General features: G+C 41.0%; 1 protein-coding gene across 1 annotated transcript in view; it reads right to left on the bottom strand.

The window, feature by feature from the left end:
* Nucleotides 1-10,413: 10,413 nt before the first annotated feature.
* The window catches only part of actr10 (actin related protein 10), a 29,750-nt gene continuing 17,512 nt past the window's right edge, over nucleotides 10,414-22,651 (bottom strand). Inside the window, exons 5-13 of the mRNA XM_068039221.1 lie at nucleotides 22,109-22,216; nucleotides 19,496-19,563; nucleotides 19,305-19,384; nucleotides 18,922-18,957; nucleotides 18,311-18,390; nucleotides 18,144-18,217; nucleotides 17,025-17,106; nucleotides 15,872-16,073; nucleotides 10,414-11,008 (exon numbers count right to left, since the gene is read on the bottom strand). Of these exons, the coding sequence (XP_067895322.1) occupies nucleotides 10,827-11,008; nucleotides 15,872-16,073; nucleotides 17,025-17,106; nucleotides 18,144-18,217; nucleotides 18,311-18,390; nucleotides 18,922-18,957; nucleotides 19,305-19,384; nucleotides 19,496-19,563; nucleotides 22,109-22,216 (912 nt within the window). The 3' untranslated portion in view covers nucleotides 10,414-10,826. The remainder of the gene's footprint in view (nucleotides 11,009-15,871; nucleotides 16,074-17,024; nucleotides 17,107-18,143; nucleotides 18,218-18,310; nucleotides 18,391-18,921; nucleotides 18,958-19,304; nucleotides 19,385-19,495; nucleotides 19,564-22,108; nucleotides 22,217-22,651) is intronic.

Raw genomic sequence — 22,651 nt, 5'->3', positions numbered from 1 at the left:
TGTCCACAAAAATAAATATGTTAAAAATATTCTTATGTATAAAGACTCTGTTAATTGGTTTCTACTTGGAGCAAGTCACTATTGCTGGCAATTTCCGTGGGGTTCTTTTAATCTGCCACTGTAACTTCAACGGACATTCAATAGAAACCCTGTTTACACATGCAAACTTCCAATGATTGAGTGGGAGAAGCCCCAAGGAATTTCCTGCTCTGTGCTTTTTTCCCATGATTCCTGGCAAACCATAGTGGAAAGTCTTTCATATGGATGTAATATACAGGATTGTTTATATATGAATTCTGATATTTACTGCAGTGTAGAGAGTCAACACTGCGGTGACTGCAACAAATACCGTGGAATCTCTCTGCTCAGCACAGTGAGCAAAGCCTTCGCTCGAGTCGTTTTAAACAGACTCCAGAAGCTGGGTGAGCATGTTTACCCTGAGACATAGTGTGGCTTTTGAGCAGAGAGATCCACTATTGACATGCTGTTCTCCCTTCGCCAGCTACAGGAGAAATGCTGCGAACAACAGATGCCCCTCTACATTGCCTTCATAGATCTCACCAAAGCCTATGACCTCGTCAGCAGACGTGGTCTCTTCAGACTACGAGCAAAGATTGGATGTCCACCAAAGCTACTAAGTATCATCACCTCATTCCATGACAATATGAAAGGCACAATTCAGCGTAATGGCGCCTTGTCAGACCCCTTTCCCATCCTGAGTGGTGTGAAACAGGGCTGTGTTCTCGCACCCACACTGTTTAGGATCTTCTTCTCACTGCTGCTCTCTTACGCCTTCAGAAGAAGGAATTTTCCTCCACATAAGATCAGATGGCAGGTTGTTCAACCTTGCCTGTCTTAGAGCGAAGACCAAAGTAAGGAAAGTCCTCATCAGGGAACTCCTCTTTGCTGACGATGCTGCATTAACATCCCACATGGAAGAGTGTCTGCAGAGACTCATCGACAGGCTTGCGGCTGCCTGCAACAAATTTGGCCGAACTATCAGTTTCAAGAAAACGAACGTCATGGGACAAGACGTCAGAAATGCTCCATCCATCAATATTGGCGACAACACTCTGAAAGTGGCTCAAGAGTTCACCTACCTAGGCTCAACATCACCAGTAACCTGTTTCTTGATGCCTAAATCAACAAGCACATGGGAAAGGCTTCTGCTGGTATGTCCAGATTGGCCAAGAGGGTGTGGGAAAATGCCGCACTGACACGGAACACAAAAGTCTGAGTGTTTCAAGCCTGTGTCCTCTATACCTTGTTCTACGGCAGCGAGGCCTGGACAACGTATGTCAGCCAAGAGCGATGTCTTAACGCAGTTTATCTTCGCTGTTTCCGGATAATCCTTGGCATCAGGTGGCAGGACTGAATCACCAACGCAGAAGTCCTCGAGGCAGCCAACATCCCCAGCATGTGCACCCTACTGAGCCAGTGGCGCTTCAGATGGTTTGGCCATGTGAGGCGCATGGAAGCTGGCAGGATCCCCAAGGACGTATTGTACAGCGAGCTCATCGCTGGTACCAGACCCACCGGCTGTCCATGTCTCCGCTTTAAAGATATTTGCAAACGTGACATGAAGTCTTGCGACATTGACCACAAGTCGTAGGAGCCAGTTGCCAGCAATCGCCAGAGCTGGCGGACAGCTATAAAGGCAGGGCTGAAAAGAGGCGAGTCAAAGAGACTCGGCAGTTAGCAGGAAAAGAGACAGCAGTGTAAGGAGAGATCCAACTGTGTAACAGCCCCGACAATCAACTTTACCTGCAGCGCCTGTGGAAGAGTCTGTCACTCTAGAATTGGCCTTTATAGCCACTCCAGGTGCTGCTCCACAAACCACTGACCATCTCCAGGCGCATACTCATTGTCTCTCGAGACAAGGAGGCCAAAAAGGAAGGAAAGGAAAAAGAGGTGAACACCTTTTTGAAATAAAACTTATTACAAATAAAAAAGTGATCGATTCTCATCTGTTCTTGCTTCTCAGTATTGAACCCATCCAGTATCAGGTTCAGTATCAAACAAATAGACAAGGGCTTGAATTTTGTGACAGGGTGGCGGCCCCGCCCACCGGCCAAAAAGCCGTGATTTTACGTTGCCCAGGCCCTTAATTGGCCTCGGGTGCAACTTCTGCCCCTCTGAGGTGGCAGGTCCTGCCTCCAAGAGCTGCTGGCCAATCAGCGACCAGCAGATCTTCAGTCTCAGAAGCGCCACTGGGAGTGGAGGCCACTGCTGGGACTGCATCCAGCAGGAGGAGCAACAATGGAGGAGGCCCCGGAAGTGAGGTAAGTGTTGGGGCCTCATGGGGGCTGGGAACCGGAGAGGCAGGGGGTGGGGGGGGTCGGTTGAGGAGGGGGAAATGTGCTCTAGTGGGGGTAGCTTGTGCTGTGATGGGGGCCCACTGTGAGGCACAGGGTGCCCAATCAGGAGGGTCCCCCCCAGCCTACAAGGAGGTTTTACTGGGCAGCCTTTTCAGGTGCTGAGCCGCCCGCCCGCTTCTGTTAATATACCAGCAGTGGTAGGAAGAGGCTCTTAAGTGGCAATTAATTGGCCACTTAAAGGCCTTTATTCACCTGGGGCAGGTGGGCCGTTTGCTACCTCCCCTGCTGCTCATGAAATTGCAGCGGGGGCAGGAAAGCAATGGGAACAGCACCCCCCCCCCCCCCCACCTGCCATTCAATTTTATGCCCTCCCAGTCCAGTCCCACGGTGGGGGGGGGGGGTGTAAAATTCCAGCCAACAAATCACTTTCCAAAGATCTGTCAGGCTCAGGCAAGTGGAGAGAGATATATTCACTTTTTTTAATTTTTTTTATTTAGAGATACAGCACTGAAACAGGCCCTTTGGCCCACCGAGTCTGTGCCGACCATCAACCACCCATTTATACTAATCCTACACTAATTCCATATTCCTACCACATCCCCACCTGTCTCTATATTTCCCTACCACCTACCAATACTAGGGGCAATTTATAATGGCCAATTTACCTATCAACCTGCAAGTCTTTGGCATGTGGGAGGAAACTGGAGCACCCAGAGGAAACCCACGCAGACACAGGGAGAACTTACAAACTCCACACAGGCAGTACCCAGAATTGAACCCGGGGTCGCTGGAGCTGTGAGGCTGCAGTGCTAACCACTGTGCCGCCCAAACTTTCTCCAAATTCTGTATAACAGGGCTTTAAGATATGGCAATTCCAATGGAAGACACATTTCCCCCTAAAATCATGATTAAAGGTGAATCAACAAAAAAGCAAGGGAATCTCTAATACGGCCATGAGCAAAACACACCGGTAATTTCCTCGGGAGTTCTCCCAATAGTCCACGGTAACTTCGGCGAAAATCTCCCCCTATGTACTTCCATGACTTAATAATTTATCAGGATTGAACTTCCTTTGGGGTTCTGCTGCGTTGCCCCGAGTTCGGCAGAAACAATGTTTGAGTGTAACTGGAGTTTCTATCAAAGTTAACAGTGCAGGAACTGCCCTGAGGAAATTCACCCAATATATATTTGGTACTGCCAACTGTATACTATTGGAATAACTCATAATTGGGGAAAATATAAATGTGAAAAGTCTACAATACCACAAAAAAGTTTTAATTCATTGAAAAACTTGTTTTATTTTTAGAATAAAAGTAAAATACTGCCAATGCTGGAAATCTGAAATAAATTTATTTTTGGAATGTTGTACTCGTATCTGCTTGCTAAGAGTAAGCACAGTTAACAATTTCTCTGATTTATTCAGGTTTAGCCGAACTTCCCTGTTTTTGTACTCAATACCTCAATTTCTGAAGCTTTGCGAACTACTCTCTATATATGTCCTGCAACCTATGCACATGATCTCCTAGGTCTCTCCATTCCTGCACACACTTTAGAACTGTGCCATTAAGTCTATATTGCCTCCTTATCCCTTCTGCCAAATGCATCACCTCACACTTCTCTGTATTAAATTCCATCTGCCACTTTTCTGCCATTCTACTAGCCTATTACAGTCCTGTTGCAGTCAATTGGTATCATCCTCACTGTCTGCCACACCTCCACATTTTTTTGTCATCAGCAAATTTTGACATTTTACTCCATATGCCAATATCTAAGTCATTTATATATATCAAAAAAGAAGTGGTCCTAGCACTGAACCTTGGGGAACACTGCAAAGGGATATAGATAGGTTATGTGAATGGGCAAAAATTTGGCAGATGGAGTATAAAGTGGGAAAATGTGAGGTTGTCCACTTTGGTGGGAAGAATGAAAAAACAGAATATTATTTAAATGGTGAGATGCAGAATGCTGCAGTACCGAGGGCTCTGGGTGCATTCCTACATGAATCCCAAAAAGTTAGCATGCAGGTACAGCAAGTAATTAGGAAGGCAAATGGAATGTTGGCACTTATTGCATTGGGGATGAAATATAAAAGAAGGGGAAGTTTGCTACAGCTATACTGTGCATTAGTGAGACCGCATCTAGGGTACCGCGTACAGTTCTGATCTCTTTACTTAAGGAGGGATATACTTGCATTGGAAGCAGTTCAGAGAATATTCACTCGGCTGATTCCTGGGATGAAGGTGTTGTCTTATGAGGAAAGGTTGAGCAGGTTGGGCTTATACTCATTGGAGTTTTGAAGAATGAGAGGTAATCTTATTGAAACATAAGATTCTGAGTGGGCTTGACAGGGTAGATGCTGAAAGGATGCTTCCCCTCATGGGGGAATCTAGAACTAGGGGGCACAGTTTAAAAATAAGGGGTGTCCCATTTAAGATGGAGATGAGAGGAATTTCTTCTCTCAGGGGATTGTTAATCTTTGGAATTCTCTTCCCCAGAGAGCAGTGGAGGCTGTGTCATTGAATATATTCAAGGCTGAGTAAGACAGATTTTTGATCTACAAGGCTTATGGAGGGCTGGCAGGAAAGTGGAGTTAAGACCACAATCAGATCAGCCATGATCTTATTGAATGGTGGAGCAGGCTCGAGGGGCCAATTGTCCAACTGCTGCTCCTTTTTCCTTATGATCATATCTTATGACCACTGTCTACCATTGTCCAGTCTGAAAAACAACCATTTACCATGACTCGATGTTTTCTGTCCTTAAGTCAATTGTTTTTATCCAAGCTGTCCCTGAGCTGTCCATGAGCCTCAATTTTGTAAACCAGCTTTTTATGTGGTACATTGTCAAACACTTTCTTAAAGTACATATAGACAACATCCATTGCATTCCTTTCATCAACCTTCTCTTTTTACTTCATCAAAAAATTCCATTAGATTAGTCGAGCACAATCTGCCTTTTGGAACTCGGTGCTGGTTCTCCTTAATTAACTCAAACCTCTCCAAATGCCTGTTAATTTTTTCTGATTATTGTTTCTAAAATCTTATCCACCACTGATGTTAAACTGACTGACCTCCAGTTACTACGACTGACTTTACACCAATTCTTGAATAAGTGTGTCACATTTGCCAATCTCCAATCCTCTGGCACCTCCCCCATATCTAGGAAAGAGTGGAAAATTGGCATGCCCTTCCACGATCAACACTCCCACTTCCTTGAGCAACTTGGGATGCAGGCCATCCAGACCAGGCGACTTATGCACTCTAAGCATAGCCAGCCTTTCCAGTACATCCTGCCTATCAATTTTCACCCCATCCATTACCTCTACCATCTCTGCTTCTACCACTATTTTGTCAGCATCCTCTTCCTCAGTAAACGCTGATACAAAGTACTCATTAAGCATTCCAGCCTTGTCCTGCACATCTAAACGTATATCGCCCTCTTTGTCCCTGATAGGACCCATCCCGTCTCTTTCTAACCACCTACTATTTACATGCAGGTAGAAGAGTTTTGGGTTCTCTTTTATGTTAACTGCCATTCTATTCTAATGTTCCCTCTTTGCCAGTCTTATTTTCCTCTCAACTTATTATATTTGACCTGGTTCTCGTTTGAAGAATGCACCTGACATGCATCATACAGCCTCTTTTTTTTGCTTCATCACGTTCTGGGCTGAATTTTATGAGGCCGCTGAGAAGGCCCTGCTGCATTTTACCGGCGATGGCGAAGCCTTGATGTGGCCCCACCACCACGTGGCGGCGGGGCCTTCATTTAAATATTAAACGGAAGTAAAATAAATTCAAATGAACTTATCTTGTCCTGACAGCCTGCCCACGCCGATATTCCGGCTGCCGACTGCAACTCGCGCGCCTTCATAAGTCCAATTGGGTGTGGGGATGGTGGGAAGGGGTTGAGTGTCAAAGTACTGAAGTTGGGGGGTGGGGGTGGTTGGTGGTGAAAGTTTGTAATTTTACAAATTGGTTTTTCAGTGAGATGGGTCATTTTATTAATTGATAACTCAGTGGGGGGTTTGGAAAGGGGATGGGAAATTTTTCTGACATTTCATTTGTAATTTCTGGGCGGCAGCACCTTTATAAATTTGGTAGTGCTTGAAGCATTTTAAAAATGGCATCAGCACCTGCGTAGTGGCGCCGGACGCCGTTGCTGGGGATGCAGTGGCTGCCCTTTCTATGTCATTGGGGGTAGCCGCTCCACCCTCTCCATATAAATGAGATAACGCGCAAAATATCACAGGGACTCAGCGATGGCGCATCCGTGCGGAAGACCGGCGATATTTCAGCCCTCTGTGTCTCCCTCTTCATCCAATGTGCCCTGGCTTTGGTTCCCCTGCCTTTCCTTTTTGTTGGAATGTACCTAGCCTGTACTTGAAACAACCCCTCCTTAAAGATTAGCTATTGTTCAGTTACAGTTTTTTCTGTCAGTCTTTGGTTCCATTTTACTCTGGCTAGATCCTTTCTCATTCCATTGAAGTTCAACCTCTTCCAATTTAGAAGTTCTACTTTAGATTGTTCCTTGCTCTTCTCCATTACTAATCTAAACCTTATGATACGATGATCACTCTTATCCAAGTGTTCTCCCACAGACACTTGGTCCAGTTCACCCACCACATGCCCCAGCACCAGATCCAGCAATGCCTCCTTCCTAGTTGGATTGAGAACATACCAGTCAAAGTTGTTCTCCTGAACACATTTGAGAAATTCCTCCTCCTAACCCTTTACTCTAACATTATCCTAATTGATATTTGGGTAATTAATGTCCCTCAAAATAACTACTCTACAGTTCTTGCTCATCTTTGTTATTTCCATAAAGATTTACTTTTCTATCTTTCTCATTATTTAGAGGTCTATAGAATACCCCCAGTAGTGCGATATCATCTTTTTTGTTTTTCAACTTTAACCAGATGGAACTCGTCTTTGCCCTCTCAAGGACAGCCTCTCTTCCCTAATAAATACTGCTATCCCACCTTCCTTTTTTCCTTCCCCATCTTTTCTGAACTTTTTGTATCCTTGAATATTAAGTGCCCAGTTTTAAGCCATATTTCCATTATTATGTTCCCACATGGCTATTTGTGCTTGTAACTCACCAACCTTATTCACCACACTTGGTGCATTCACATGCATGCATTCTAAATTTGTCTTTGTATTCCTCAAAGTCCTTCATAATCTACTAATATGATACTACTACCTTCTCTAGTACCATCCAACATACTCACTTTGTGAACCTTATTTCTCTTCTACTTCTGATTGGGCTGGTGTCCACACCCCTGCTAATTTAGTTTAAACTCTCCCCAACCACAGTAGTCCCACACTACTGAACTTTTCCGCAAGGACATTGGTCCCAGCAACCAGTCCACTTCACCCATCACATTCCCCAGCACCTGATGCAGCAATCTTCCTATACACGAGGTCCAAGATACATGAAGTGTCCTGAAGTTTCCACATGGTGTGGGAATTGCAAGCAACAGGTCTCAGCTGCCCATCCATGATCTAAACAAATCCCTATTCTCTTTTATAGAATCTAGTTACTATCTTATATAACCTATTAATTTTAATGGATGCCTCTAAACCTACTCTGACCTAATTCTGTTATACTTACCCCAATTGAAATTTTATTTATTTAGAGATACAGCACTGAAACAGGCCCTTCAGCCAGAGTCTGTGCCGACCATCAACCACCCATTTATACTAATCCTACATTAATCCCATATTCCTACCACATCCCCACACCACCTACCTATACTAGGGGCAATTTATAATGACCAATTTACCTATCAACCTGCAAGTCTTTGGCTGTGGGAGGAAACCGGAGCACCCGGCGAAAACCCGCGCAGTCACAGGGAAAACTTGCAAACTCCGCACAGACAGTACTCAGAATTGAATCTGGGTCGCTGGAGCTGTGAGGCTGCGGTGCTAATCACTGATTCTTAGGGAAGGGAGAACAGATCTGTGAAAGTGTACGTTTGCCTTTGTGAGCCTAGTAATAAAAGTCTGCAGGAGTGCTAAACTGCCTTTAGCCAACTAGGTTGAATTGATGTTAAGAACACCAAGGGGTGATACAAGTGCTAATGATCGGTAACAGTAATGGGTGCACGGGAATGATAGTATAGTAGTACTGTTATTGGATAGTAATCCAGAGGCCCAGACTAATGTCCTGAAGACATGAGTTCAAATCCCACAATGGCAGCTGGGGAATATAAATTCAATTAATTAATTAAATCTGGAATTAAAAAGCTAGTGGCAGTAAAGGTGACCATGAAACTACTGGATTGTCATAAATACCTATCTGGTTCACTAATGTCCTTTCGGGAAGGATATCTGCCATCCTTATCCTGTCTGGCCTACATGTGACTCCAGACCCACAGCAATGTGGTGGACTCTTGGCCACCCTCTGAAATGGCTTACCAAGCCACCAGCTGAATAAGAGTCAAACAGGACAGATCACCTGGCATTGACCGAGGCACTGGATAGGACAAAGGCACACCCTTCCCAGTCGACCCTACAAAGTCCTCATCATTCACATCAGGGGGCTTGTGTCAAAAGTAGGAGAGCTGTCCCACAGACTAGTGAAGCAACAGCCTGACAAAGTCATACTCACCAAATCATACCCTACAGCGAATGTCCCTGACTCATCCATCACCAATCCAGGCAGCACAGTGGTATACAGTTGTGAGGGTGAAGCCCTGGGAGCCTGCAGCATTGACTCCAGACCCCATGAAGTCTCATGGTATCAGGTCAAAAATGAGCGAGGAAACCTCCTGCTAATTACCACCTAGCGCCCTCCCTCAGCTGATGTATCAATATTCCTCCATGTTGTTATTTAGTTTAACTAGCTAAGCTGTAAATTTAATGCAGTACTTTATAGTTTCCAGTCTTAATTTAAACCACTGCCCTAAGTTAGAGAAAAAAACCCTTAAAACTCACCCAATCACCTACCTGCTGTCCTGACGTCACTCCTTGCATTTTTTGGAATACACTGTGGAAAGTTTGCGGTTTTTCTCCGCTGTTATTTATCAGCCGCTGCTGCTTCTCCCTCCAAAAGGTCAATTTAAAGTTCATTTTAATGAAATCAGTCTCAGTGACTGAAGTGACTGCAAGACTGCTTCCCATATGGTACATGGAATGCCAGCAGGAATGCTACCATCAATTAGTTGTTTAGGATTCATTTATATTTAGAGTACGCTAAAAATGGTCCTTACTCTATGTTTAAAAGTATCTATTTGAACACGCATGCAATCTAAAGCAGTTTATAAAGTTGAAGATTTAGGACCTAGTTTATAAAGTTGAAGATTTAGGACCTAGTTTATTTTGTAAAATTCAATGGCAGACAGACAACCTGCTGTTATGGTGTTCTAACAAACACAACCATCTGCAAGATAAATATGATGAGAATAGCGTACAATGGCCTTTTCAGTCCAGAAACCGCTTGCATCCTACTTACTAAGAATAGTGGGAATGCGGTTATTTTCTTCCACAGTTACATAGTACCTGTTGCGAAGTCTGATATCAGATAGTGAGTTAGATCTGCCATCAGGCCTTCCATGGGATGATGGAATTTGCCCTGCTTGTAATATAAGTAGCAGACTGACTTACCCTCCTTTCTTAACTAATTGAAGAGAGTGACTCCCAACATGTATTTAACGTAGAAGTGTCCCAAAGTGTCACAGAGGGTTCATCTAAAAGAAAGTGTACAATTGATACTGAGGCAAAGAAGGATATATTAGGAGGGATGACCAAAAGCTTGGTAAAAGACTATTTTTAAAAAGGAGGAAATTTGAGGCAAAGGTGATTATAGAGCCTTATCCTGGAGTATGTGTTTCATTATTACAGAAATATTGGCTGCATTAACAAATATCTACAAAATCTCGACACTTGTATGAACCCACTGGTCAAAATGTATTCTGACAGATCTTTTTGGAATGTAAATCCTGTAAATGTGCAAGTTTTACTGAATGAATCAGTTTAAAATGTGATTATTTCAAAATAGCATTTGGAATTGCACACAACAAATGTATTCTGGCAAAGTATTATATAGAAAACTTAACTATAACATTGAATGAATCTATGTTTTAAAACACTTCATGTGGCTTCAAGAACTTTTATTATTGTAAACTTTGGACCAAAAGTATATACTTGTGCACCAGGATCCATTTCCACTCAAACATTGCAATTACAAACCTTCAGAGCTGACTACATTATCTGTTGGAAAAATCCATTTCCTGTAGCACTTACAGTAAGAATTTAATGCCATACCTTTACTTCAACTTTTAAAGTTCAGACCTTAACAATGCTTTATGGAAAACATTCAATGTTTAAGTCAAGAGCTTTTAGAATACACATCATTTTGCTGTAACAAGTGTTCAGATAGATTTGATAGTGTTAACAAGAACTTGTAGAAGATTTGAGCAACACTAATTTTGCAAATGAGCTGACGACACACTTGCTAGATAAATAGTTTACTTCTAAAGTAGGTTGTCTCAGAATATCAATATCGTCTCTACTTCTCAGTGGAATATGCTCTCTTCATCAATGGAGGTGGTGCTTTACTGGTTTCATACATCATTTCGAGAGGTGGGTTACTCAGGCAACACCAGTCGGGAATACGACCTGTCTGGCTGTAATATTCTTTGGAGACTGAACGACTACCCAAAATGTCCTGCAGAGCACCGAAAATGGCTCCTAAAAGCAAGTAAATGTAACACTTTTAGCAATAAAACACAAACAAAAATATTGTACACTGTCTGCCTCATAAATCTTCCAGTACTGTTATCCAACCTCCTACCAGGTATGATTCCATGTTATATGTAATAAAGGTAAACAGATCAGGATAGCTGAATAACAGAGGGAAAGAAAACAATTTTGAAAAACTATGAATAGATCAGAATTAATTTTTCATGCTGGCTGCCGATGTATTGATCTGCAATATCCAGTACAGCTACAACACTGGCATCTACCCAACAAAATGAAAAATTGCCAGGTATTCCTGTCCACAAAAAGCTTGAAAAGTCCAATCCGGCCAATTACCGCCCCATCAGAAAAGAGGTGGACGGGGGAAAAAAGAGTGGCTAAAGACCAAAAAGTCTAAAAATTAGTGGTCAAAGACAAAAAAGTCTGAAAATTTTTGTTGACAAGGAATCTATAATGAATGCAAATGTTTCCAGGCCACTTCAAATGTATGGAAACATTAGTTTTCCCTTTGTTTACCCTTGATTACTGTCAAGTTGGTGGACCAATGTATTTGCATAAAATCACTAAAAGGTCCTCAGCACTCCAACATTTCATCATTTAATACAGTTACAACATCATGTAATTTACTTCATCATTATAAGACCAGAACTGTCAGTTCCAATATTTTTTTTAAAAGCTTGCCGGAAAAACCACGAAGCTGCCCTGATGGTCGGAAGCAGCAGTTCCTACTGGTAGCAACTGTCAGTAACAGTTCCAATATTTTTTTAAAGCCAGTCTTTTGGGTCTGAAGGTTGGAAACTGCAGGGGTGTCCAAACTTATTGTGTGAGGGGCCACGATACAATTTTTGTCCTACACAGGGGGCCAGTGAGCAAATTTTGGAAAGATAAAGGCATTAGAAATTTATTTTACTGTTAAAATAACAAAAAATGTGCATTTTTGTGAACAAGCTTTAAATGAGAAGACATATTTATCAACTTACTTTCTCGTCACAATGTTGAACAAGATTTAGTGAGATACCTGACATTGTTTTAGCTTGGACAAGTAATCAATATCTGCCCGCACTCTTGGGGCTGAATTGTATAAGCCCACTGCCGAAAGGGGCAGCAGTTGAAAAAATGGCAGCCCGCAAAGAGCCACCACGATTCCAAGCGCAGCAGCTCACTTAAATAGCCAGGGTGCGCTCCCCCCCCACCCTCCCCCCGCCTCATCCCGATCAGATGGAGGGGCGGGCTGTCTGTCTGTCCCCGACAATGGCCTCAGCTGCCTACGCGCCGGCACTGACGCCATTTTTAAAGGGCTGTTAGCCCTACCGGCCTATTTAAAGAAAGATTTAATGAAATAAATAATTACATTTCTTTTCCCACCCCCAATAACAAATTATTTCTCTTCCTCCCCCCCACAAAACACTTACCTTTACCATCTGACCTTTAACCCCCCCCCAACTACATAAACTTTAAACTATAACCCTTCCCACCATCCCCTACACCTATGACGTTAATTTGATCCCGATCCCCCCACCCCCACCAACCAGTGATGCGCCTCATTTGCCCGGATGGGGATCCGAAGACGCGGGAGTGCCAGCTGCTGGGCTGAAGATCGCAGCAGGACATCAGGAGGCGAGGTACGTGTATTTAAATTAATGATTTTAATTGATTTAAATATTCCCGTCGCCCAGCAGCGAGGAGGCTGCCACAGTGCCTCGCCTCCGCTGGGAGGATCAGGCTGGGCCTCATCAGGGGCCATCTTCAGGCTCCACCCCCGCCACAGATCCAGACGTTGAGGGCTCCTTAAAATCCCATCCCCTGATGTAGCAATGAGGAGTATTCCGGATAGATGTCCAGTCAGGAGTGATCTTGATCGTTTTCTCTCCCCCACCACCTTACCTCTTTGTGTTTCTGGCTATCTCTGCCCCCTCTCTTTTACTGTCTGTGCCTCCCTGTGTCTCCGACGCTGTTCCCCCCCCCCCCCCCCCACCCCACCGTCTGTCTCTCCCTCCCCTCTGTGTCTCTCTCCCCCCTCTTCCTCTGTGTGCCCCCCTCACTGTGTCCTGTCCCTCTGTCTCTCTCACTCCGTGTGCCCCCCCCACCTCCGTCTCTCTCCCTCTGGGTACCCCCCTCGCCCTCTCTGTCTTTCTCTCCCCCTCTCTCACTCTGTGGGCCCCAGTGTCTCTCTCGCCCTCTCCCCCCACCGTGTGCACCCTATCACTGACAGTTCCAATTTTTTTTTTTTTTTTAAAGCCAGTCTTTTGCACAAAGTCGGAACAGGAGATGCCAATGGCAGATTTCTGAAACCCCAATGTCGGAAATCTGCCATTTGGTGGAAATTTCTCATCCCTGTGTGTTAAAGGTAAATTGTGTCTGCCAGATTGTTATTTCATCAAAATACTCAGTGTAGATGAAGGCAGTGCAGTAGATGTTTATACAGATTTTCAAAATACTTCTAATAAGGTACCTTATAATTGACTTATTTGGAAAAATGCACATTGTATTAAAGGGACAATTGTAACTTGGATACGTAATTGTCCAAGGGAGAGGAGGCAGATTAGTGGTAAATGAACGATTTGCTGACTGGAGAGAAGAATGAAGTGGGGTCCCCAGCATTAGGACCATTACTTTTCTTGTCCTATATAAATGACCTTGACTTGGTATAAGAAGTACAATTTCTAAGTTTGTACATGATACAAAACTTGGTAACGTAGTAAAGAGTGAGGAGGAAAGCAGAAGACTTCAGGAAGCCATAGGCAGACTGGTGAAATGGGCAGACACTTGGCAGATGCAATTTAATGCAATTAAGCATGAAGTGATGCACTTTGGGAGAAACAAGGAGAGGCATTATAATCAAAATGGTACTATTTTGAGGGGGGTTGCAAGAGCTGAGCAGCCTTGGGGCACATATTCACAAACCCTTAAAGGTATCAGGGTAAGTCAATAAGGCAAGTAAGAAAGCATGTGGGATACTTGGCTTTGCAAATAAAGGAAACAAACAAGGAAGTCAAACTAAACCTTTGTAAATCACTTGTTAGGCTTCAGCTGCAGTATCGTGTACAGTTTTGGGCATTATACTTTAGGAAGGATCTCAAGCCTTGGAGAGGTTACTGAGGAGATACCAGGGATAAGGGTTATTTTATGTGAAGAGATTGCAGAAGCTAGGATTGTTCTCTTTGAGCAGAGAAGGTTAAGGGGAGACCCAATAGATAATCAAAATTATGATGGGATTTTGATAGAGCAAGTAGGGAGAAACAATTTCCTCTGGCATATGAGGGCCGAGAACCAGAGGTTATAGGTTTAAAATAATTGGCAAAAGAGCTAAGGGAAAATGAAATTATTTCACACACAGGTTATGATCTGGAACCGACTACCTGTTGATGGTGGAATCAGATTCCATGGGAACTTTCAAAAGGTAACTGGTATTTGAAGAGAATTTGCAGGGTTAGGAAAATCTGGGAGGTAGGACTAAATTGGACACCTCTTTCAAAGAGCTGGCAGAGGCATGATGGGTTGAATGGTGCCTTTCTATGTTGTAAAACTCTGATTCTACATGATTTAAAATAATTGAAAGATTGTAATGGAATCTGTGGTTGCAAAGCTTGTTTTTTTTTTTAAAGACAGACTTTCATTGAAAGGGAACCTAAAATTGAAAGAAAAACTTCAGGTCTCTGGGGAAACTGAACCTAGTTGAAATCAGATAAAAAGGAGACAGAATCCAGGAGCTTTTTCTGATACTTGAAGTAGCTGATTAACCAGACCTGTACATACAGTGCACAGAGTTGTCACTGAAGAGCTAGGATAAAGGTAATACTGGTGATTCCACGCCAGCAAGACTGTTGGGAGCTGAGCTGAGGTTGTTCGGGAGAAGTGTGACTTTTGGTGAAGACCTTACCAGTGGACTTCGAATTGAAGGGGAATTGCTGTCTGGTGCGAATCGGTGGATACATTGTTGAAGAAAGAAGTTGGAGATCTACCTGAGGAAGTGCAAAGCTTTGAAGAACTTTGTGGCTGTAACTGGTGCCATACATGCTTCGACAGCACCTTCCAAATCCGCGATCTCTACCACCTAGAAGGACTAGGGCAGCAGATGCATGGGAACACCAACATCTGCAAGTTCCCCTCCAAGCCATTTAGATTTGGAACTATATCACCGTTCCTTCACGGTCGCTGGGTCAAGTACCTGGAACTCTCTTCCTAACAGCACTGTTGTGTACCTACACCCAGAGGACTGCAGAGGTTCAAGAAGGCAGCTCACCACCACCTTCTCAAGGGAAATTAGGGATGGACAATAAATGCTGGCCTAGCTGGCGACACCCACATCTCCCAAATGAATAAAAAAATGCTGAGTAGACTGCCTAGTAAATGTGAGATCTATATCTGTTGTATCTGAAAGTTAGTGTGTAATTTGTAATATATATATATATATATACACGCATTGACCGTGATTTGTGTTAATTCATGTTTGATTTATGTTGATTTTGGTTTGATTGTTAAAGTAAAAGTTATAATAGTGAAATCTTGCCCATCTGTTTTTTTCCACTTGGGGGTGTTGGGTAAATTCAGTTCTTTTGGTTTGTCAATCGCCATGGGAATCATAAGATTAACATATTATACTGCTTTAATTTTTTAGATTATAAGGATAGCCAGAAGCAATTCTATTTTTACAACCATGTTCAATTTGAGCCAAAACATGTTGAACAGAAATGACAACATACAGGATATTGGACAGATATTCTACTGTGCACCATTTCCACCCTGGGCACTTGTTTAATAGTCTTAAATAATCACCCCTTGATACAATTAAATCCATTCATAAATACGTAAGGCTTCATTAGTCCAGAAGTGCTACAGACAATACATTCTCACCTCCTAACCAAGCCACAGTATTTGGTTTTGCAGGCGGTGTATGAACTTTGTACGTCTTGGCAGCCAACACTTCTTTGTATTTTGGTTTCTCCACCAGGTACCGAATTTCAGCCAAAATACGATGTAGGAAGCCAGGCAGCATAGCAGTTCCACCAATGATCACAAGATTCTCTGCCAGCTGTTTTCTTGTGTCAATAGGGCACTAGCAACAATTAAAAAAAATTACTCAGTAAAACAGAAGTATCATTGCTCTCCCTCGATTTCTCACAAAACTATGCACCATGCATACCCAAATGAATGATTTGCTCCAACCCTGCCAGTATTCACATGTACTAGTGGCTAGGAGGCAACAGACTGTGACTCAGAAAGACTTCCCTCCCAGATCTCTCTTTCTCCCCCATGTTCCACAAGGAGGTGCCTGGTTTCTCCTCAACCAGTACGACTAAGACTGGTACTTCATCAGCAAAAGGGGGAGAAAATATTAAACCTGTATCACTCCATCTTGCTGCGCTGCCACATAAGCGTGCTTTAAAGCATCGCCTGCTCCAAATTTGCACTGGAAACAACTTGCTTTCAGATGGTACCTTTCATGGCATCAGGACATGCCAAAGCTCTTCACAGCAAATTACTTTTGAAGTATAATCACTGTTCTTCTGTAAACCATCACTCCTTTTGTAAACAATCTTGAACAGCATGTCCAACAAAAGTAAATGAGGTAAATAATCAGTTAATCCAGTTTTGTGAGTAATAGTTTAGGAGTCATATTGGGTTGGAGACTGGGAGAACCCCCGATCCTCTTTTAATACTTCCATGGAATTATTTATATCTACTTGAATAGGGCCTCGGTTTAGCATTTCATCTGAAAGATGGTATTTGCCAATACAGCACTCCTTCAGTACTGTACTGAAGCACCGCCTAGATTGTGTGCTCAAGTTAGGCTTGAACTCAACCCAATTACAAAGACGTGACAGTGCTACTACTGAGCTAAATTGCAACTGAAGCTATACCTAAGCTCGAGTCCCATGATAAATACACAGTATTTTATCTTTGAGTCATTTCACATATTTAATGGCAAATTATAATGCATCAAAAGAGGCAAATAAAGTTTTTTTTTATATAAATCTATCAAATTTAGCACACAGCACCCTCTTACCTGTAAAAGTGAGTCAAGGATTAAAGTAGCAATCGACTTCTCTTCATTATCTTGTTCAAAGAGAATTTCAATTACAGAATCTCTGCAAACAAAAAAAAAATAAAAAAAAAAATCCCTGAACTGAAAATTCAAATCAAATCACTTAGTTTATAACATCAAAAACAACTACTTGAATTCAACAGTCAATGGTAACAAAGTAGACTCAGAACACAGCATTACTCCTTAACTTAAATATGAAATCTTGGTTATCGGAGCTCTCTGCATGGGCAACATTCACAGAGTGACTAAGTTAACAAAATTCCCAATTTCAAAATTATATTTTTCTGTCGCACAGCTATAAAATTGCAAGTCACCGTTTTTTTTTTACAAATTTAGTTGCTGAGCTTTTTTTTCACAAACATGGTCACTTGCTGTAGCTTCAAGTCAATTTTTGCAGGTGACATTTGAGAACAATTATTTGATATTTTTTGAAGTGGTGAAAACAACTTTTCCACTTTCCTTCTTTCATATCTATATTTAATATGCTGAAACACCATCTTCAGTTTTGGGGGTTAATTGTATTCAAGCAGTGGGCATTAATTGGGGATTCACCTGTGCTCATCTATATAGCAGCAGGCTGAAAATGTGGTTGTTGGTAGGAGGTGCACAAGATGTTATGTGTTTCTCTATAAATAAAAGCATAAGTGTACAAAGACCAGGCTCTAGCGTTCTATCCTTCACCGCCTGGCTATCTGAGTTCTAACAAATGATACTGGTGATTTGTATATTTTCCACCTGACATGGATACAGTGAAGAACTGAACTGGAGTAGCCATATAAATACCGTGGCTACAAGAGCAGGTCAGAGGCTAGGAATCCTGAGGTGAGTAACTCACCTCCTGACTCCCCAAGGCCTGTGCACCATCTACAAGGCACAAGTCAGGAGTGTGATGGAATACTCTTCACTTGTCTGGATGGGTGCAGCTCCAACACTCAAGAAGCTCGACACCATCCAGGACAAAGCAGCCCACTTGATTGGCACCCCATCTACAAACAACACTTCAACATACCATGCCATCCCTTTTATCACAACCCAGGTATGATGCAGTTTAATTTATATTGTTTATACAAGTAATCCAACCTGATTGATCCTTTGACATGTAAAATTCTCTCTCCATCCAGAGGGTATGCCACATCTGGAGGTTGTTGGGGGCGCTACAAATAAATATAACATACCAAATTACTGCCAAGCATCTCTGACTTTGCAGCTCAATTAGTCTATCTTATTCATCACTACTTAATGCACACCTCAACTTTTCCATCAATGTTAAACTTGGCAGCTTGAATTTTCAGTCCCCGCTGGAGATCACTCACAAAGCAAGTACGAACTGAAATGCACAATTTTTTAAAGAAGTTAAAATTCTCCTAAAAATCATATGGTTACAGAGATTTCAAATCAAATGGACGCTATTTGTCACAATTTAAGATTGATTAAAAAAAAGTACGTTTGACACTTCAACTTTCAAAGCATGCAACTTCATCCTAGTTTTTACTTAGCATTTCACTTCCATATACCTTACGCAGTGCCTTTTGTTATATTAAATTTCATATTAATGTGCTGTGAAGTTATTTCATGCTTTTAAAAAGGAATAGAAAATATTGTTAGTCCTGGTGGCAAGATTCTGAACAGATACAAACTTCAGATGCTAACTTTACACCCCACTCCAAAAAAATTCAGATTAAAGCTATCAAAAGTTACACCAGAAACATTAATCTACTTTGCTCTTTCAGATGACCAATTTACTGCATATTTCAGCATTTTATTTATTTATTCTAGATTTACAATATTTGAGGTCATTTTATTTGATAAGCAAATGTATTTGTTACATAAATCTTCCAATTAACAAGATACTTCTTACCTTTGACATCCTCTAGAGTTTCTTCTGGAAGTGAGCCTGTTGAAATGAATTTGGGAACAACATTAAGGACCTATGCCACATAATATTACACTATAAAAATGTAAATACTGTATGTCGATTTTCTGATTAACTTACTAGATATCTTTAAAAATCTAATACAATTAAATTCTTTGTAAAATGAACTTTTTGCCATTTCATGTTTTAACCAATTTGCTTACATAACTGGGACTACAGTACAAGAAGTACTTCTTAGGATGCAAAGCATTTTGAAACCAGATAGAGCTGTAAACGTGTTACTTCTTTCTTTTAAAATAGGGAAATTATTGATAGAGTGTTATAAAATATTTGCAAACATGCAATTAAAACATTATTTCAAGTCTTACTCATCACAGATGCCAAGCCTTCTCCAGTCTTAGTCCCTGTGTCCACACTGCATTCTTCTAATAACCGTGACTGCAACTCCCTTCAGTAATAAAAATATTTATTTTGGATGTTTTTCCCACTTCAAACTTTAAATATGTCAAATATGCAAATATCAATAAATGTGCAGAAGTTACATATTTTAAATCCTCACATGTGGATTGCTTTTCCTCCCAGTGGAAGTGCTTCCCAGGCATTCAAAATAGGAATTCCTTCATATATCTGAAGAAGCTAAGGCTAAATTTCAAATAGGCAAAAAGCTATATAATACTCAAACATTTCCTAGACTGCTTTACATACCATTATTACAGTCACTTTAGTCAGCCCCTCAAATCTTACAGCACAAAAACAGGCTATCTGGCCCATCAAGTCTTATGTTCCCCTACCCCACATAATCCACCAAGTCTATATGACTTCCCTGCTTTCTCCCCACACCTTATATCTGTCTTTTCAAGCAATTAACACCAGTTGAAAAGAATTTATGGTCTCTGCCACAAACCATTGATAAAGCAAAGAATTCAACATGCTGGTCATCTTCTCTATATTTAAAAAAAATTTCCGTTCAATTTTTGTGATCATCTTCGATCTGTGTCCTCATTACCTTCCCTCCAACCAGTAGAAGCAATCTATTACTATTTTATATCATTAGTCTTCTTAATCATAAGGACCTCCTTCAGATTACCACTCAACCTTTTCAGCACTTGTGAAAAAAGCCACAACTCTAAAATCTCTCTTCCTGGCTGTAATCTCAAATCTCTAGCAACATCCTGGTGAAGCGATGTGGCTCCTTCACCACTGCTTTCATATCCTATAATAGGTTGCTATAACTACAGCCAAGCCAAGATCTTGTACAAGTTCAACATAATCTCTTAGCTTGTGACACACCCCACATACAAAACCAATAATTCAGTTTGTTCTATTTTTAAATAGAAAAGGCCTTATCTACTTTGAATGCCACTTTTAATTGCATTTCCATTACTTATCCTGTTATTTCTTCAAATTAAAAAAAAAGATTTTTCAAGCATAAACTGCCTTTTAGAAATCAATGCTGACTTCCTTTGATTAGCTCACAGTTTTTCCAGTGCTTAGTAATTCATCCTATATTAGAATCTATCAACAATTGAAGTAACACTAGATGGTCTATAATGTCCTGGCCGACTCAGTCTTTTAATTTGAAGAAAGTCACATTTGGCACTTTGCAGTAAAATTCTCCATTCCACATAATTGAAAATTATAGTCAGACCTTACACTATTTCTTCCTTAGTTTCCCCAAGGATCCTCAGATGTTAAGCATCAGGTCTTGGTAATATCTTAAGTTTTATATCCAACGTTCACTAACAGCCACTATTGAATGCTCTACACGTATAGTTCTACATCATTAGCCACTGTGTGCAAACTGAGGCAAAGCACTTAATTAGCATTTCTTAATGCACCCTGACTTTTCATTACAAGCCTGCCAACCAGCTCAGCATCCTACTCCTCTATCCTCTTTCTACTAATGTGCCTATATGAAAGCTTTTTTATAATCTTTGTTCTTGTGTCAATTTTCAGATACTCCCTTTTTATATTCCTTTCTGTAGCTTACCTTTTAATATATATTTGCCCCGTAAGTACTAAACGTTTTTTCAAAAAATTCAAATTTGATCTAATCTCCCTTTTCATCCATGGAACGCCAGCTTTCAATATACTTTTTCTTTTACGTAAAGATGCCGATTCTTTGATGAGCTACACTGCTACAGGTGGACTTGGTACTTTATTTAAGTTGGCATTCTTCATGCAGTAACCTGGACAGCGAGTATAAGCAGGCTATTAATAGACATTTAATTAAAAGAGAAAATTCCCAATAGCAACCAATTTCACCCAAACTGTTGATATGGCTGTGTACTGACATGGTTGCCAGTTTAACTGCCAGATGTGGTAATGACAAGCGACCCAACGTAACACGCTGGAAGCGACGGGAAAGAAAAAAAAAGTGCATTTTTAAAAATGCATTATAATTCTTAAAATTAACCCATAGGCTACATATCTAGGGAAATTCTGAACTCCCTGGGCATCATTTTTTAAAAAAAAAGAAACGTTTTCACTGTAATGTTGAAGCAAATATTACAGTACCTAACTATATACACTACAAAAATACTAGTTAATAAATGGATTACTTCTACTGACTGTCTTCTCTTGTCCCTTTATATCTCATTTGTATATAATTTTCTTTTATTTTTAATGTAACCTAAATCTATTCTAATTTTTTCCTCTTAAAATATTATAGTTTCTTTTAATTTGCTAAAACAGTTGAAACAGTATAAATTTCAGTTATTCAAAAGCTGAAGGACTAAGTTATTGTAGCACTATAAATGCAATCAAGTCAACCTTTGGCATATAAAACTCATCACAACAGGAAAGACAGCCAACAAATGAGCAATTTTGGTCATGGTCGAAAGAACCTGAAAGCACAGTACATGAATAAACACATCTGTAGCATGGCAAGGGGCAAATCTATGAAACCATTTTGTGCAAATGGATTTATTAAATCCAGGAAGGAAGAAGTTAGAAATCATTAGACGAGGACCTTTCTTTGTAAAGCCTTATTACAATGCCGTTGAATTCAGTCATTAAGTTTGCTTTACAAAAATATTTACTACAACTGTGCTTCATTTATTACCAGTATTTTTACCCCATGGCCAACAGTGATGGTTACAAACTAGACAGGTTGTTTTTAGTAACCAGCATTTATTTCATCCTTTATAAAGCTGAATTTTCAAAAAGATACAGGTAATGCTAGTGCTTCTGTATATCCACAATCTAATACCACAGCAGAATTGATACCGAGAGTCAGTAGAGACATGAGGTGGCTTGGAGCAAAGAGCACTGAAGGAACCTACAAAAATACCAAGTGGAAAAATCATACAACTTATTTCTGATTTTAAAATATCTCCAAGGTACTCAATTTCTAGGGAAAATCTAAATGTAATACTTTAAAATATCTATTTTATATGCTTCTCCACAACAGTAGCACAGTCACCAGGAGATCATTCCTGCATGAACTAATTTTCTTTCCTCTGCTTCCCATTCCATCCATAAATAGAGCAGGTCATTATAGTGTAGCACTCCATCTCGTGGCACAGCAAAGAATTAACAAACCTGGTCAAGTTCTGCAATTAAAAATATAGTACTGATATTTCTCAACATTTTCAATGTATCAATAGGAAGCATAAAAGGTGTCATTTTAGTATATTGACTCTACTCCTATATCACCCATTGGATACACACTCTTCTCCAGTTAAGAAGGTAGGTAATCTGCTCTCGGCCATCT

This window comes from Heterodontus francisci, chromosome 9 (assembly GCF_036365525.1).
Source record: "Heterodontus francisci isolate sHetFra1 chromosome 9, sHetFra1.hap1, whole genome shotgun sequence".
Taxonomy (NCBI): domain Eukaryota; kingdom Metazoa; phylum Chordata; class Chondrichthyes; order Heterodontiformes; family Heterodontidae; genus Heterodontus; species Heterodontus francisci.
This window is presented reverse-complemented; position numbering and strand designations above follow the sequence as displayed.